General features: G+C 48.3%; 4 protein-coding genes across 5 annotated transcripts; 2 read left to right on the top strand and 2 right to left on the bottom strand.

Moving 5' to 3' along the window:
• Positions 1 to 3,466: 3,466 nt before the first annotated feature.
• Positions 3,467 to 5,801, bottom strand: mtfmt (mitochondrial methionyl-tRNA formyltransferase). The gene is made up of 9 exons (XM_028957005.1): positions 5,493 to 5,801; positions 5,134 to 5,334; positions 4,931 to 5,053; positions 4,748 to 4,850; positions 4,580 to 4,655; positions 4,217 to 4,308; positions 4,052 to 4,130; positions 3,909 to 3,979; positions 3,467 to 3,817 (listed from the first exon to the last, which is right to left on the bottom strand). Exons 1-9 carry the CDS (start codon positions 5,657 to 5,659, stop codon positions 3,623 to 3,625), a joined length of 1,107 nt encoding a protein of 368 aa, XP_028812838.1. The 5' UTR covers positions 5,660 to 5,801; the 3' UTR covers positions 3,467 to 3,622.
• A 3,606-nt stretch (positions 5,802 to 9,407) lies between these two features.
• Positions 9,408 to 10,533, top strand: LOC114766309 (organic solute transporter subunit beta). Its single transcript, XM_028957009.1, has 3 exons — positions 9,408 to 9,473; positions 10,038 to 10,128; positions 10,270 to 10,533. Exons 1-3 carry the CDS (start codon positions 9,422 to 9,424, stop codon positions 10,526 to 10,528), a joined length of 402 nt encoding a protein of 133 aa, XP_028812842.1. The 5' UTR covers positions 9,408 to 9,421; the 3' UTR covers positions 10,529 to 10,533.
• A 319-nt stretch (positions 10,534 to 10,852) lies between these two features.
• Positions 10,853 to 14,328, bottom strand: rasl12 (RAS-like, family 12). 2 transcript variants are annotated; one of them, XM_028957006.1, is made up of 6 exons: positions 14,124 to 14,328; positions 13,551 to 13,665; positions 13,317 to 13,373; positions 12,610 to 12,683; positions 12,198 to 12,388; positions 10,853 to 11,733 (listed from the first exon to the last, which is right to left on the bottom strand). In XM_028957006.1, exons 2-6 carry the CDS (start codon positions 13,657 to 13,659, stop codon positions 11,394 to 11,396), a joined length of 771 nt encoding a protein of 256 aa, XP_028812839.1. In that variant the 5' UTR covers positions 13,660 to 13,665; positions 14,124 to 14,328; the 3' UTR covers positions 10,853 to 11,393. The 2 variants fall into 2 exon arrangements, with proteins under 2 accessions (XP_028812839.1, XP_028812840.1); XM_028957007.1 differs by having other exon boundaries at positions 12,631 to 12,683.
• Positions 14,329 to 15,546: 1,218 nt separating this feature from the next.
• kbtbd13a (kelch repeat and BTB domain containing 13a) lies at positions 15,547 to 17,639 on the top strand. The gene has a single exon (XM_028956847.1). It carries the CDS (start codon positions 15,627 to 15,629, stop codon positions 17,139 to 17,141), a length of 1,515 nt encoding a protein of 504 aa, XP_028812680.1. The 5' UTR covers positions 15,547 to 15,626; the 3' UTR covers positions 17,142 to 17,639.
• The last annotated feature ends 364 nt before the right edge of the window (positions 17,640 to 18,003 follow it).

Raw genomic sequence — 18,003 nt, 5'->3', positions numbered from 1 at the left:
CAGCAGAAGCTTTATCTGACACATTATATGTTAAAAACCAATGTGTCTAAAACGCTCAAAGAGGCTGCATATCAATATTTCTCTGAATTTGGCTATTTATCACAATAAGAGTGTAGAATCCATAACATAGAAAGTATTTTCTTCTTCGTAAAACAGTGTGACAGACAATTTACATTTACTGGACGCCATTTATGTCAGACGTCCTTATCCAGAGCGCCTTACAATCAGTAGTTACAGGGACAGTCCCCCCCCCTGGAGAGACTCAGGGTTAAGTGTCTTGCTCAGGGACACGATGGCAGTCAGTGGGGTTTGGACCTGGGACTATGTGGTCTTCTGGTCCACTAGGTTTCTAACACCCAACTGACCACTGACAGACGTAAAATTTTCTGAAGTGTTTCAGGTGCCACTGATACGTGCCAAGACAGCCTGTCAATCGCTCACAAACGAGTGTGACCTTTCTGGAAGGAGACTTTTGCGGCATAATGAAACCCGTCCATCCTGGAATCAATCTGCGCGTCTCTGATGATACTCTGTCCACCATCGTGCCAGTCTGATGCCCTCTAGTTACAGTAGGTCTGCCAAACCTGTGGCTGCTCAGCATAGCGTCCCAGGCGGGGATTAAGCCTATTTCTGAACGACACGCCGTAAGTTTCTGTTAAAGCAGGCTGGAAAATTAAACCATATAAATCGCTATAAATCTCATCTTGGTAGCTGGTACGATCAAAAAAAAATCGGTCATTCTTCTTGGCTATACAGTACAATTCCTCCTTGATTGAAGTACTCATGCAGTTGAGTATTTGAAGTATTGAGTATTTGAAATGCTGTCATTTTAAAAAGTAGTGGAAGTTTATACATTCTAACTATAGGTGTAATCTGGTGTATAATCTGACATTAAAACAGCACTTATGAGTGCGTAACAGCAGGTTACATGAAATAAACACGACAACGACGGCCCATATTCTGCGTCCGTATTTCACCGGTGGGAAGTGTGTTGTGGCTGTCGTCTGTGTGGCATGCTGCCCCCTTCTACGTGCCGGCGGCCCAGTATATCATGGCTTGGCAAGTTCAAGCGCTCCTGTTGCATTCCCAGTCCCGCAGGGCCTTTCGGGGACCCGTTGACACCTGTCAGCCCCCCGCTGGTCAGCGGTGTGGGGTTTAGCAGTGGCCTTGTGTGATTCCGAGAAGATTAGCTGAAGTCTGGCAGTAATTCTGTGGAAATCTGTAATCAGCCCAGAAAGGCCCGCTTGGGATGTTAGTGCTTCAGCAGAAAGGTTTTGGGTGTTACTGACGCACATAAATGCATATTTTAAATGACAGCATGGCTAAGTGACATGGTGAAAGTGTGTGTGACTTTTATTGATTTGTCACGCATACAGGCTGGAAAACATGAATACAGAAGGTTGTTTCGATAATTGACACCAGTTTGAAATATTTACTTTTACATTTACAGCATTTACCAGACGCCCTTATCCAGAGCGACTTACAGTCAGTAGTAACAGGGTCAGTCCCCCCCCCAGAGCAACAAGGGTTAAGTGTCTTGCTCAGGGACACAATGGTAGTATGTGGGATTTGAGCCTGGGATTTGAATATTTATATGTTACTGAGATGTAAAACCTTACATGATAAATATAATTTTCCCTATCAAGATCCTCCAAAAAGTTATCCAACCTGTGACATCACAGACGTGACTGACAAAGACTGATCAAGACTATTGCCTATAATGGAGGAAGAAAATCTTAAACTGTCACAAACGCCACATAAGGTAATGGCAAAAGATATTAAGATAACAATTAGTCCCAAAAGAACAAAATTTGCATAGCCACAGCAGAAATTGGACAGTATTCGATAAGAGCAGCAAAATAAGTGGAATTTAAAAACTATTCTAAAAGTACAGTATCGTTATGACCAATATCGGAAACTGAAAAAATAAATATGTTTGAGAGTATTGAAAATATACATGTATAAATGTGAATATGTAAACTTAGATCAATACAAAATTGGTATGTATGTACAAATATTATATATATGAATATATTTAAGTATATATGTACAGAATGGATATACTGTACAGGGTGGGCCATTTAAATGGATACACCTTAATAAAATGGAAATGGTTGGTGACATTGAACACATTTTATAAGTGGTCAGAAACTTGTAAATAACTCATGAAAGAATAAAGTTAAAACCAAGCACACCATTGTTTTTCTTGTGAAATTACCAATAAATTACCAACTAATGTTCCACAAACAGGACGTTAATATCACCAACCATTCCCATTTTATTACGGTGTATCCATATAAATGGCCCACTCTGTATATACATACTGCACATAAGACCACACTATGGTGTATTGGATCTGTGGTTTGTTAGTCTATGTATGTGTGATCAGCTGCGAGGACTTTGTTGTAGAACCTGACAGCGGTTGGATCTTCTGAATCGCTCCGTCCCACATTGTGGATGCAGGAACCTGACACTGAAAGAGCTTCTGTGCCGTCAGAGTCTCCTGCATGGGGTGGGAGATGTTCTCCAGTCACCCACTGGCTCCACTGGTTCCAGAGGGCATCCTAGAGCAGAGCTGGCCCTCCGGATCAGCCGGTTCAGCCTCTTTCTGTTCTCGGCAGAGACGCTGCTGCCCCAGCAGACCACACTCTGAGCAGCAGAGTGGTGCAGCGGTTAAGGAAGCGGCCCCGTAGTCAGAAGGTTGCCGGTTCGAATCTGCCAAGGTGCCACTGAGGCTGCCAACTGCTTACTCAGGGTGATGGGTTAAATGCAGAGGACAAATTTCACTGTGTGCACCATGTGCTGTGCTGCTGTGTATCACAAGTGGCAATCACTTCACTTTCACACTGTAAAAGATGGCTGAGGTCACCACAGGGTCATGGAACTCTGACCCTTTTTTTGTAGATAGCATTTGTGTTAGGAAGTCATTCCAGTTTATCATTCAGTCTACCACCAGCTCCTTGGTTTCTCCAGCATTGATCTGGAGGTAGTTGTGCTGGTCAGTTCTCTGTGCTCCTGTACGTCAGTGATGAGGCTGAATATGTTTCGTTTTTGCATGAAAGCGCATGGAGGGGTTAAGGTCTCATGCATCAAAATAAAAACCAGGTTTAATTGTTGGCATAACTCACATACTTCCTGTCGGGCGGGGAGGTGGGTGCTGCAAGGCTGTGTTGCATCATGGGACACCGGGTACTGATAAACGTGGCTGACAGCACTCTTAACCCATCGGTGAGGGCCAGGGACCCTGGGGCTCAGGTCATGTGACCTCAGCTTCATGCAATAATCTTACAGAGAGATCCAGAATTAAACGGTTCCCTAAATTTTATCCTGGGATTCTTCAGGATTCGGAACAGAAGCATTAAGAGGCCAAAACATGCAGATTGCAAGAAAAAAAAAATCCAGCATTGAAAGTAAATCAGAAAAGATTGAAAACATTGTAACCAGGCGCAACGTTGCTTTTAATAACAGAACCTTCCAGCAAGTCCATCCTGGGTGGTTAACACAGACAGAGAGTGTTTGTTAATCATCTGTTTTTTTATTCATCTTAACAGCTTGTCCTAAAACAGACAAAATCACCACGATTAACACCCGTAATATCTATCTAACCGGGTTAGAGTTCTGCTCAGTGGGAGGTTTTGCTCCTCAGTAAAGGCTCCGCAGTTGGAGCCGCGTCCTTCTTGGCGCCGCCGCTGCGAAACGCGCAGACCTGCTCAGCGGGGACCCTCTTCTGGAAGCCCTGGTGGAGATATCCGTTATAGAAGTCCGCCGCCGACAAGCTTTTCTTCAGCTTCACCGTCCTGAATCCCACCCAGCCGTCCTGGAAGAAACGGAGCGCCCACAGCAGCAAGTTTCAAACGGAAAACCACGGATTCATTTATGTTAAATGGGATGAACGTGGAATAAATTACCTTACAAAACACTGCCAGAATATTTGATTCCTTCAGGAAACGTATGGACCCTGGCGCTGGTTTGTGTGAACCTGCAAATGCCCACTTATTAGCTTTTAGAACAGAATCTAATGCCAATTCAACGCCTGGCGAGCGTGACGTACCAAAGAAGGAAACGTTGCATTTCCCCACAAAGTCCAGCAGCTTGACGGTCTTTCCGTTCCAAACCGTTCTCAGCGGAACCTGTCAGTCACAGATATTCAGTCAGAAGCTCGTAACCCGTGTCTCAGCAGGTACAGAAATTACTATAAACCCCCCCAGCGCCTCACCCGAGAGCCAATGGCGCGATAAAGCCGGTCGATCTGGACACACGTCTGTTGCTCCCAGAGAATCCAGCTCATGGCGGAGTTGATCTTTGGTGCTGGTGAAACGACAAAACGCTCAGCGATCTGCACAACAGGCATCGGATCCTTGATAAGGGTGGTAGTAGCCTAGTGGGTAACACACTCGCCAATGAACCAGAAGACCCAGGTTCATATCCCACTTACTACCATTGTGTCCCAGAGCAAGACACTTAAACCTGAGTGTCTCCAGGGGGGGACTGTCCCTGTAACTACTGATTGTAAGTCGCTCTGGATAAGGGTGTCTGGTAAATGCTGTAAATGTAAATGTATGATAAAGCAGGCACTGACCGAAGGTCGCGCCCTCTTTTGACTGCTCCTGTTGGTGCAATATTCTCTCTGGAAGATTCTCCAATGTCTCCATTAACTGTACACACAGATGTACGGTGTCCGATTAAAAATGGCTGCCGTGGCTCGAAGTAAACTGCGGTAATAGTGCGACAAAAAAAAGCGTTTTACCAGCCTGGCACCCACAGTCGCCAGAGACGCCCCCAACTCCTCCGCTGTGCAGCGCTCTGGCACCCGACAGACCTCCTGGTGGAGAATAGGACCAACGTCAAACCTACAACGAGCACGGGAAGGGTTTCAGAAGTTCACCAACATGCTCAGCGCAATGAGAGTGGCAGCGAGCGGCGTGTTCACCTCTTCGGCCGTATCTGCATTATTGTGACTCCGGTGATGGTGTCGCCATGCAGGACGGTGTGGAAGACGGGGGCGGGTCCTCTCCATCGGGGAAGCAGGCTGGGGTGGACGTTAAGGATGCCGCTAGAGCACAACACACACAAGGATGAGCTCAGCATGGCGCCTTGATCGTTGTTTTGCGCTCTTACAAAGACAGGACGAACCACGGCAGCTGCCCGATCAGCCTCTCCGGAAGCAGGCAGCCAAAGGAGACCACCACGCCGACGTCGAACCGGCCAGCAGCGTCCACGTCCGGCCAGCTGTGCACCTTCAGCCCCCGGCGCTCCGCGAGCCTCTGCACAGGCGCGGAGCTGGACAGTGTCACGACTTCAAGCGTCTCCACGATCCCCCCGGCGGGTCCCGAGCTGCGGAACACATACACACGCGTTACATTTACAGCATTTATCAGACGCCCTTATCCAGAGCGACTTACAATCAGTAGTTACAGGGACAGTTCTGGTTCATAGGCGAGTGTGTTACCCACTAGGCTACTAACACCCTATAACGTCAGGGCCGAACCCACCTGGAGGCGTGAAGGCGCTCCAGGGACTCGGCGGCGAAGCCGTCGCTGCCGAAGAAAAGGACCCTCCACGGCGGCCCGGGCCGGGTCGCGCAGGACCTCCGCGGCCGCGGGGCTGCGCGGAGCCCGCGGAGTGCTCCGCCGACGCAGCCGCAGCGTCTGGTCCACATTCTCTTTTTTTTTTTTTTTTAAATTAGCGTCCGTTTTGTGCGGCGCGAACGCGGCATCGCGACGGGTGTTTTTTTTTTAAACGTTTAAAGGACGTAAAGTCTATAGAAGTCGGACGAGAGTAACGGGAGGCGCCATCTTTTCCTGCCGGTCCGGCAAATTAAATGTCCGGAGGCGCCTTCCACAGAATAAAGGTTCCGCTCTGATTCGTCGAATAAAGCGATGTAAATGTTGCCCGCTGTGTACTGAAATTGTACTTGTACTTGATTATTTTGAAAATTTATCATGTTTTACAGGTTTAACTACAATATTGTTCAAGTTGAGCTTTATCGTCATTTCAGCACAGAACTAGAGCATCTAACATTTAAACAAAGTTACATACTGACATGAAGTGCGACATTGACAAATCGGCTACATAAAGTGCAAACAGGGGACAAAAAAACATGTAGACAGACAGCGCAGCATAGACAGACACAACTTCTCATTCAATGTGTTTTCTTTATTTTCATGACCATACGTTGGTAGATTCTCACTGAAGGCATCGAAACTATGAATGAACACATGTGGAGTTCTGTACTTCACAAAAAGTGGAGACCTGACCTCCACAGTCACCGGACCTGAACCCAATCCAGATGGTTTGGGGTGAGCTGGACCCCAACAAGTGCTAAACACCTCTGGTAACTCCTTCAAGACTGTTGGAGAAGCATTTCAGGTGACGACCTCTTGAAGCTCATCGAGAGAATGCCAAGAGTGTGCAAAGCAGTAACCAGAGCAAAGAAACTAGAATATAAAACATGTTTTCACTTATTTCACCTTTTTTTGTTAAGTACATAACTCCACGTGTTCATTCATAGTTTTGATGCCTTCAGTGAGAATCTACCAACATAAATGGTCATGAAAATAAATAAAACACATTGAATGGGAAGGTGCATCCAAACTTTTGGCCTGTACTGTATACTGAAGGTGCCAAGTGAAAAATGGTGCAAATGCTGCTGTAATGCATAATATGTTCTGATCGCTGGCATGGTGATAATACAGGACTAGTAGTAGGTGGTAGTAGCCTAGTGGATAACGCACTCGCCTATGAACCAGAAGACCCAGGTTCAAATCCCACTTACTACCATTGGATAAGGGCGTCTGATAAATGCCGTAAATGTAAAATGTAAATGGGATAGCTAATCACACTTAAGAGTATTGATCTGTAAAGACGGCCAGCTCGGCCCCGACTTTGGGGTTTGCTGTTACTAAACTGGACGTGTCCCAGGGTTCATTCACTCTGAGCTGTTCTAAAAGTGCTTCCCATAAAGGAATAAATTCCTCTCGTTAAATGCACGAATACCTCAGCAGTTAGAGTTGGCAGGTACTTGACCTCTGGGTCGTCGACTGTTTTTCTCCCTCGCTCGTGTTCTGTGGTGAGGACCTGACTACAGACGGGAGCAAGGCCGACCAAACAGCCCCACGGCAGCTGCCATGGTCGCAGACCTTACAGAGCGAGCAGCAACACTGGACCTGGTCCTAATGCGGCCAACGTGATGAAATATCTCACGTGGACACCAGTTAAACCACTATAATGCAAGTATACCAGATACATGTAATAAATACATGTCTTGCATTATATATATATATATATGCTTTTAAATTTTGTAGAAATCATGGAGTATATATAGTGGTAGTCAGTTACTGTAAAAAAGTAAAACAGTTGTGTAAGGGAAGAGGAACATTAAAGTTCCAGGGCCACTGACCTTCCATAAAACTCCAGGAGTTACGGGGAGGGGTTGTCCACCCACATGAACCTTTGCCAGCTTGGCTACGTGAGTATGAACATCCCGCACATTCATTGCCTCTCACCTGCGGCTCCAGCACATACTTGGTAAGTAATTAACCGGATACTTCTTTTTCCCAAAATGATCCTTCAATGGCTTTTACATTTTGCTCCGAAAGCTAAAAAAAGGACCTTGCAAACGAACCTGTCAGCACCGGCGTGAAAGAACGTGTCCGTAGATACCATGGCTTTAGACCATGGCTTGTCAGGAGGAAGTCTCTGATGCCTTAACACTGTTAAATCCCTGCAGAATGATGCTTCGTTCCTGGTTTACCCTCTGCATGCTCCTGCAAGGTGATGTTACACACCCAGTATCACATTAATATTAACTTATTAATATTAATACGTCTTCTCATTATTATTGGAACCTGCAGTAAAGTGTCCGGCGAGTGTATCTTAACGTGGATGGATGTGTGTTCAGGCGCAAGCAGCTTCATGATCCACAACACCTTGGAGAGCCTGTGCCTGGAAGATTCCCTGAAGGAGGACACGGTTGTCCTGAGGAGGTGCAGCCTGGACAGTGAGCGGCAGCAGTGGGCGTGGCATGACGCCGCGCTCCTGGTAAACGTGGCCACGCTGAAGTGCCTGACCGCCATCCCCGAGCGGCCAGTCCTCACGCTGCCCTGCGAACAGGCCGACCACCAGCTGTGGACGTGCGAGAACCACAGGCTGGTGGGCCAGAGCAGCTCCCTGGAGCTGAGCGCACAGCGGGGGCAGCTGGTTCTGTCTCCTGGGGGGGACGCGTCCCAGTGGAGGTCCCTGGACGAGGGCAACATCTGCCAGGAAAAGCTCCGTAAGTCCATTCCACAGATCACAAAGTCATGTTTGACATTCCTCGCTCGGACTTCAACACCATTTCACGATATACAGTACAGGCCAAAAGTTTGGACACCTTCTCATTCAATGTGTTTTCTTTATTTTCATGACAATTTACGTTGGTAGATTCTCACTGAAGGCATCAAAACTATGAATGAACACATGTGGAGTTATGTACTTAACAAAAAAAGGTGAAATAAGTGAAAACATGATTTATATTCTAGTTTCTTTGCTCTGATTACTGCTTTGCACACTCTTGGCATTCTCTCGATGAGCTTCAAGAGATCGTCACCTGAAATGCTTTTCCAACAGAAGGAGTTCCCAGAGGTGTTTAGCACTTGTTGGGGTCCAGCTCACCCCAAACCATCTCGACTGGGTTCAGGTCCGGTGACTGTGGAGGTCAGGACTCTACATGTGTTCATTCATAGTTTTGATGGCTTCAGTGAAAATCTATCAATGTAAATGGTCATGAAAATAAAGAAAACACATCGAATGAGTAGGTGTGTCCAAACATTTGTCATGTACTGTATATAAATACACACACACACACACACACTCTGCTAGGAAATTTCTCCCCAGTCCCTCCTTCCCTGGAGTCAAATTGGCCCCAACCTACCAACAGGTCATGTGATATTTTCAAAACTGTGCACACCACTAACCCATAACCCATAAGGCCACAATATTACCTTCATATGCATTAAAATAAATAAATAACAGTTAACAGCTTCTGACAGAGGTGTCAGTTCAGAATGACACCAGAAAGGAATCTGAAGCTTCTAAAATTAAATGATCTGTTTTGGAATCCATTTCTTACAGCCGAACGTGGGATTAGAAAATCAAGTGTTGCGAGTGACCTTTGACCCATCAGATTCCTTGTGTTTGTACGGCATACAGTATGTACAGCAAAGCTCATGCGTCCAAAATCTGGGCAAAAGAAACTCGTCTCGCTCTCCTGGGCTCCACTTTATTTTGCCAGTGAGACAGTTAACTGGCAGCAGCATGGTTGGTGTGTGTGCTTGTGTGTGTGAACCTGTCTTGTTTGCTTTTGGCCCCTGTGCGAGGTTCCAAAAGGACATCGAGTGATTTCGAACGGGAGTTTGTGGAAGAGCCGTCAGTGGAGAGCACCATGAACGAGGAACAGAGGGAGTACTTGCGCTGGTTCTACCGCACAGAGGACCGTGAGTTTGACAATGAGACCTTGATGCATCTCATCTATCTATCTATCTGTCTATATATATATATATATATATATATATATAGAGAGAGAGAGAGAGAGAGAGAGCTACATTCTGTTTGAATGTATACAATTTATTATATTACATTTTATTTGAATATATAAAATATAGTGGGGAAAAAAGCACTGGTTTTCATTTGAACCAAGTAGTTACTGTATAAATGAAACAATCATCAACATCAAAATATTTACTTATATGAATATAACATACATGCATGAATATAACCAGTAAAAATATTCAAATCAAATAAAAGTCAAAGTCAACTGCAAGTTTTTGCCTGTAATGATTTCCAGTTCATTATTAGAATTTTTTTTTGCAATTGGCATTAAAAAGAGGCTGGCGTGATATGAGCAGGACCTTGGGAAGGTGAAAGGCCCCTGCTGATGTTATCTTGTCTCAGATAACCACATAGACCATGACATCACCACAGAGCTCCGTAAACCAGTGGTGCACTGAAGTCTACTAATACCGGAATACATTTTCCAATCCACATCTCTCCTTCATCAGAGACTAAATGGACATTTGCGATGCTGGCCCTGTCCTTCGCCGCACTGCTGCTGGGAGGAATTCTACTGGTCACGGGAATTATGGGCAGCAGGTTAGCAAGTTATCTACTTCTTTATCTGTTGAAGCATATTAGTGCTTGTTATAATACCAGCAGGAGCCACTGAAATAACTTCGACTGGTATGTTTTGGCCTAATTCAAGCATTGTTTATTGCATTTTTGGTTCTGGCGCAGGAGCAGGAAGAAGATCGCCAAATACAAAGCAGCGGCAGCCCAGGGTCTGAGGCCTCGGATGGAGGAACTGCAGGTCATCAGCGAGGAATGCAGCACCACCATCCAGGATGACAAGGCCTCCAGCGACCACTGCGAAGAGGAGAACCACCTCCACCCTTCCACCGACCATCAGCAGTTCAAACACGGAGACGTCATGGTGACGTGGAAGGACGGGAACGTCACCAGTCTTTACCCAGAGGGCAGCGATGAGCAGCTGTGAGCTAAAGCCAGAACTTCATTTATAAAGGTTTTAACAATGTCACATTTTTTCCGATTTATATTATTATCATTTCTGCAGAATGCAGAAATATTAATAGCATTTTATCTTGTGCTTTTTTGCTTTCTTTTCTTTTTTTTTTAAATAATGGTCAATAAAATGTCATAATTCACCATAATGCATATGTGACTTAATCCACTATTATTATATCTATTTTATTTTACCACTAGGCCACTACCTTGTTTCTAAGAGAGTAACCATGCAAAGGTTTAGAGTTTGGCTTTTCTTTTTCGGGTGTGAAAAACAGGAAAAGACACAAGAAAACTATTCATAACTATAAAAAAATGATGCTGATATTTATTGGAGGCCAGGGACTCAAATACGCATCCACACTCCTGCGGTTTTTAGATTCAACCGCCAGGTGGCGCCCACCACCACCACCTTTCACTTATTTTAGCAGTTTACACAAATGAGTACAAGTACAACATACTACCAACATTCAGTGAAGTTTCATTTGTGACATATCATAAACATAAAGTGTGTTTCTTTTTCTATGCAGTCCCGTTTATGTGAAAATACATACTTACGTTGGTGCTCATTTATTGTCACGTTTTTCTTTTGTAAAAGGAGGTCACTTTTACACGTCTAGTCCACACTTGTGCAGAGTATGACTTTTGGAAACAGTCGACTTGCGCCCTCTAGCGGCCGCCTGGCAGTGATTTTTATTTTTCAGGTTAAAAAATAAATCCCAGTTTCTTTTCAGATGCCATAGTAACAGCGACCTTCCACATCATTCCATGAGTGTTTATGGTGGACAATCTTGCTCATGGATCTCTTCAGTGTCCTGATCATTTGTCCAAACTCTGAGTCAGAAGATCTTGAAGCCCTTGAGCAGGGTGAGTGTCGGGGCGCGGCGTTTGCTCTGCGCCCTGGATGACTTGACGGTGACCAGTTTGGCCGTAGTCGGGGTGGGGAGCTCCCTGATGCAGGGTGTGAGCTGCGGGGGGACGGACAGGCCGGCGACGGGCTTGTCCTCGCTGATGAACAGGGGCCGGACGGCGGGCGGCCTCTCCGCTTCGCGCCGCACCTCCCGCACCACTTCGTGGAAGACGTGCTGCACGGACGCGAAGTCCAGGCAGGCCGACACCTCGAAGAACAGGCAGCTGAAGCGTGATGCCAGAGACAGGCCTTCCGCCTTACTCACCTGTCTGAGGGGACGGCAACAGTCACCTACACTCACTCAAAAAGGGTGGTGGTAGCCTAGCGGGTAACACACTCGCCTATGAACCAGAAGACCCAGGTTCAAATCCCACTTACTACCATTGTGTCCCTGAGCAAGACACTTAACCCTGAGTGTCTCCAGGGGGGGACTGTCCCTGTAAATACTGATTGTAAGTCGCTCTGGATAAGGGCGTCTGGTAAATGCCGTACATGTAAATGTAAGTTTTCTCTGGCCACTTTATTAGAGACACCTTTGATCTCTGGATGTAAGATGTAGGCGTGTCTAATAAAGCCAACCCAGGTATGCAACGGTAACACAAACATGTAGAAAGTCGTCCACATTAAGGACGTGGTAATATTGTAGAATTACTGAAAGTGCGTTCGGCTCGAACCACCACGAAATCTGAGGACGTAGGAGAGGCCTGCACGCGCAGGAGAAGAAGTGGCGTACCGGTGCCGCTCCATGTCCACTTTGTTGCCCAGCAGGACGACGGGAGCCTCCGGCTGGCCGGCTTTAGCGTTCAGACACACGACCTCCAGGTACGACTCGCAGCCCTCGAAACTCGGCCGGCTGTCGATACCGTAGACGACGATGAACGCGTTGGCCCAGCACAGGTAGCGCCCGCAGTTCACTGGCCCATCCTAGAGGTCAGAGGTCAGAGCAGGTCACATTTCTAACAATTTCTAACCAAACATCTAATATCTAATAGCCTAGCGTCCCCACCCACTGCTCACCAAGGGTGATGGTTAAAAGCAGAGGACACATTTTACCGTGTCACCGGGTGCTGTGCTGCAGTGTTTCACAACGACAATCACTTCACTCTCATGTTTAAAAAGCCATGAGAGCAGCCAGGAGATGTTACCTGGTCTGCAGTGTCCATCACCTTGAGAAGAACAGGCTGCTGGTCCACCGTCTCTTCGGACGAGTACGTGTCCTCTGGAAGGCAGTGGAAATATTTTGGTATTTTAATCCCCTTCATTTGCTTCCATCTGGAGCTGCTTATGGTGCATCTGACAGCATTGGGGTTACGTAACATCTGTGCCTGCATCTCCACCACGTTCCCTTGGCGGGAACTGACCCCCAGGTCGACGGATTGGGGGTCAGGTGCACTGACCCTCACAGTCAACAACGTACGTGTGTACCCTGACTTTTCAACAGGAGCAGGGACCTCGTGAGAGTCGGTGGGAAGCGATCTGGAGATGTTCTGATCTCGTCAGACTCAAAACCAACTGCAAGTTTTTCAAGTAAACGTAAATTAATAGGAAGGTTTGTGAATGTATTCTGAACGTGTTCTGAATGTTTCCGGCGTGGAGATGGTGAGACTGGATCATGCTCTGCATCATGTGCAAAGATGGACACACCAATACAACAACAACCACGGTGACAATATTTCTGACTAATCAAGTTCTTTAGGAGGCTTTAATGGGCCTTGAAAGAAAAAGAAATGTGGTCCAAATCACTCTCGACTTCTGGATGACGCACTAAAAGACTAAAAATAAAACTGGCCACTTGCAGACAACGGCACCCAAGCGAACAGGAAAGAAAAGCCGGGTGAGATGTGTGACGTACCCAGGCTGGGGTCGTACTCGCCGATGAAGCGCTTTGTCAGGAACTTCACCGTCAAGGCTGCAAAAAGGGCGGCAGAGAAAAAGGCATCATGGGAACGTACGCTGCTCTGTAGGGTCTCGGCAGGGGCATGAGAAACCGGCCGCTCTCGTAAACAATCAGAAATAGCGCGTCGTCTCGTGGACAATTTTCAAGGAGGTTGGTGAGACATTATGAAGGGCCCCCCCCCCGATTCACCTGACTTCCCAGAGCCCGTGACCCCCAGCACCGCGATGTTGACCTCCAGAGCCCCACTGCGCTCCGCAGCGGTCCCAGCGGATCTCACCTTCGCGAACATCACGGACATCTGGGGCTGGATCAGAGCGAGAACATGAAGTGAGTCGACTGTAAACCAGATCATGAGAGTAGGTGGGGAAAAAAAAGACATGAAGCCATCTGGAGATGTTCTGTAGAGATGTTGTGGCTGTAAGTAAAAAAAAAATGCAGGTTTTTCATATAAATGTAAATTAATCGAAACTTTGAGAATGTATTCCGGATGTTTCCAGTGTGGAGGTGATGAAACTGGATCATGTCCTGCATCATGTGCAGATTCGACAATATTCATGTCCTAATGAGTCCAAAATCACATACAGTATTTCTCAGAAGGCTTCAGTGGGCTTTTAAAGAAAACGAAAATTGGCCTGGAAGGGTGACTTCGTAATGTCACCTGATTCACCAGCACAGTAACAACAAAAGTCATTCCGATCACCAGTAAATTCGACTTCGAGTACATGTACTGGGGTCGAGTTATGAAGAAAGCAGGCGTCTCACCTGAGAACTTGACGCATGGACACGTCCGTCACCGTCACCCTCACCATCTACAGCGCGTCACCCCGAGCCAGATCCCCGCAGCGGTCCGGGATGGAGAAGCGTGTGGTGAACACCCAGCCCCGCCCACACCCAGCCCCGCCCACATCCAACTGTAGGGGGCGGGGCGGCGCGCTCCCGGGGTCCGGATTGTTACGCGTCCGTCTCCGTCACCATCTACAGCGCGCATCGCGTAGCGCCGAGCCAGATCCCCGCAGCGGTCCGAGGTGGACAAGCGTGGGGGAGAACATCCAGCCCCGCCCACATCCAACTGGGGGGTCCGGATTCTTACGCGTCTTTCGGGGTTCCTTGTATGGACAAACGTCACGTATCGTCGTTTCGTTTCCGCGCGTAAACGTACACCGAACCGCACTATTAAAGGGACACTATGCCGAAAAGAAGACTCGGACAAAACGGCCACCTTGTGCTCAAAGTGCAACACCGAATCCCGATCTGCCAAGGTGCCACTGAGGTGCCACTGAGCAAAGCACCGTCCCCACACACTGCTCCCCGGGCGCCTGTCATGGCCGCCCACTGCTCACTCAGGGTGATGGGTTAAATGCAGAGGACAAATTTCACTGTGTGCACCGTGTGCTGTGGTGCTGTGTATCACATGTGACAATCACTTCACTTTTAGAAACAAACAAGCATGCCCTCAACTGTTGACCCTGTGACCTCTGACCCGGAAGATTTTAAAAGTCTCATTTTAAAAAAACATAGGATGAAGTGTGTTTGTGGACCAGCACATCACTAAAGAAATTCTTTGTATTTGTGTCGATCTGGACGTCAATGTTTGTAAAATGTAAAACGCACTAATATTTATCATGGCTTCTCTCGATCGGCCCATACCCAGAGGGGACTGTGATCTTGGAACGGGGTCTCTCCAGCAGCAGCTACAGTGGAAAAAGAATTACCGCGGCTCTCCCACCTGGCGCCGGATAGATTTCCAGCTCCCAGTGGGCTGAAGCGACGAGGCCCGACTCGGCTACAACAGATCAAGTTCTTTAGGAGGCTTTAATGGGCCTTGAATGGGCCCATTAATGGGCCACGTTCATGAATCGGTCGCCCTAAAAATGCAAAAAAGAAAGGGTCGGGCTAGCTGTTGCATTCGAACCCTTCCTGTGTGGCATGAGAATAGCGTGACCTTGGAAGGGTCACACTGCAATGCTCACAATGAAGTCCAGCCAGGAACCATATACCAGAAATGTCTCAAATAACTGTCCTCTGCAGCCACAACGAAGCGTCTCCTTCGTGGCATCCGGTTCATCCGCACGTTATAATGCACCTCGCGTTCCACGTCTATGTATAGTCAAGGCTATTCTTGTACTTTGGCTGTGAACAAAAGCGGAACCCAAACAGTGGATGTCCATCTCGCTGCTGCCAAGGCATGGCCGAGGTGGAGCGATAGCCTGGACGTTGCTGGCGCATGGACCGTCTCCTTCGCACTCTCGCAGCTCTGTCACCCACATGAGGACCGGCTCTGGCTGTCTGATGGACCCCGGCAGCTGCTCCGGCTCGCTGGAGAACGTCGCTGAGGGGACGGCCGCCCAGCCGCCAGACGCAGTCCACGGCCGCCTGAGGGTGAGGGTGGAAGAGAGCGTCTTCGCGGTGGACAAAGCCCTCCTGCTGGAGGGCAGCGAGTACTTCCGCGCCCTCTTCCGGTCCGGGATGAAGGAATGCCGACAGCAGGAGATCCGGGTGGGGGGGCTCAGCTCCGGGGGCTTCCTGCTCGCGCTGAGCGTGCTGAACGGAGCGAGGCCCGTCCTGAACGCCGACGAGATTGTTGCCGCCATCGAGTGCGCCGCCTTCCTGCAGGTGGAGCGCCTCGTCCAGCACCTGATCGACTCGGTCAATTCGGACAACTGCCTGCTCATGTATCACACGGCGGGGACGTACGGCCTGCCGGAGCTCTTCAGGAGAGCCGCGCTCTTCATCCGGGACATGCACAGGGACCTGGAGGACGGCCTCGCCAGCTTGCCCAAGCAGTTGGTGGATTACGTGGAGTCGCTCCTTCCCAGCAGCTACGTCATGGTGGGCACACACTCGCCATCGGACGAGCTCCTGCGGGATCCCGTGAGGACGGTGTGCTACCTGGACGAGGACGAACAGGACTGGAGAGTTCTCACCCACCTGCCTGTGGACGTCAGCACCACCATGGCCGGCGTGGCCGTCCTGGACAACAAGCTGTACATAGTCGGGGGAGTGAGAGACATGAGGAAGAACGTTGTAGACTCTGGGTTCTGCTACGACCCGGTGATGGACGCTTGGAGCACGTTCCCGAGTCCCAGGCAGCTCCGCTACAACCTCACGCTCGTGGGCATCGATGACCGCCTCTACGCCCTGGGCGGGGTGCACGAGCGGAAGCCGCTTTCATCGGTTGAAGCTCTGAGGGTTTCCACCAACACGTGGTCATTCGCTGCGGACTTGCCGCGCGCCGCCACCGCCGTACCGTGCGCCAAGGCCATGAGCCGAGTCTTCATCTGCCTGTGGAAGTGCAAAGACACCACCGAGCTGTACGAGTACGTTCCGCTCCGGGACCAGTGGGCATTCATCAGCAGCCTGACGCGGCCGCGAAGCTACGGCCACTTCATGGTGTCTCACCGCGACAACCTCTACATCGTGAGGAACGGGCCCGACGACGACTTCCTGCGGTGCATGATGGACTGTTACAACCTGACCACCAACCAGTGGACCGCCCTTCCGGGCCAGTACGAGGCCCTCTTCACCACAGCCATTCGAGGGGACTCGGCATTTACTCTGAACAGGAACATGACCCTGGAGTACGCCATCGGTGATCTTCAGTGGAAGACGAGGAGACGGATGAACGGGTTCCCGAGGATCGGCTCCATGTGGACGTTCCTCCTACGGTTTCCCAAGAGGAGGAACGAACCTCCTGGAAATACGGCGATTATGACCAACAGCCGAGGGCTGGGTCACTGCGGTGTCCTTTCTAAGAGTCCCCCGTCACCCTGCCTCTACTGAGGAAAGGTCGTATCTGCAAATCAAGGCTGCATTTACGGAAATAAAAAAGTCCTGCCTGCTAACTGGTCACCTGTGTTTTGGAGCAGAACTTTCTGTTGGTGTGTAATTCATTCTTACACCCAGATGGTGAAGTTCAATGGTGTTTTTACGAACGGCATTTTGAAATGGGAGGAGCCTGTATGCATGATTGACAGCTCTGGGCCACACCCACATTAATTCATTAAGCGTTCTGATGTGTGAACTAATGAATGTGACATCAGTGAACATCAGTGGAGGAGCTACATCTTATATAGCTCTGAGCAAACACTGCACACGGCCTTCAATCTTGAACAAAAAATTATTTACATTATTGTAACAATAAAAATCAATGAGGTTTCCTAGGGTGGTAGTAGCGTAGTGGTTAACACACTCGCCTATGAACCAGAAGACCCAGGTTCAAACCCCACTTACTACCATCGTGTCCCTGAGCAAGACACTTAACCCTCAAAATTGCTCCAGGGGGGGGACTGTCCCTGTAACTACTGATTGTAAGTCACTCTGGATAAGGACGTCTGGTAAATGCTGTAAATGCTGTAAATGGTGATAATGGAAAAGTCACTCTGTTATTAGTTATTGTCTGCGTGTGCAGTGCAATATCCTGATATCAGTGTTTACTCCATGGATGAAACTCCAACAGAGAGATAACTTCAGATCCCAGTGGGAGCCAGTTGAACAGAAGAAGCAGGAATAACGTAGCCAGCAACATAGTTCAAAATCCCGTATTAAACATGTGAATAAAGATGGGCTTTTTCATTCATTCATGTGTTCAATTACATTTTATTTTCTTCTCCGTATGCTGTCTGTTGAAAATTCACACAAATAT

The sequence above is a fragment of the Denticeps clupeoides genome, chromosome 16 (genome assembly GCF_900700375.1).
Source record: "Denticeps clupeoides chromosome 16, fDenClu1.1, whole genome shotgun sequence".
Classification (NCBI taxonomy): domain Eukaryota; kingdom Metazoa; phylum Chordata; class Actinopteri; order Clupeiformes; family Denticipitidae; genus Denticeps; species Denticeps clupeoides.
Note: the sequence above shows the minus strand (reverse complement) of the source record. Positions and strands in the feature narration are given on the sequence as shown.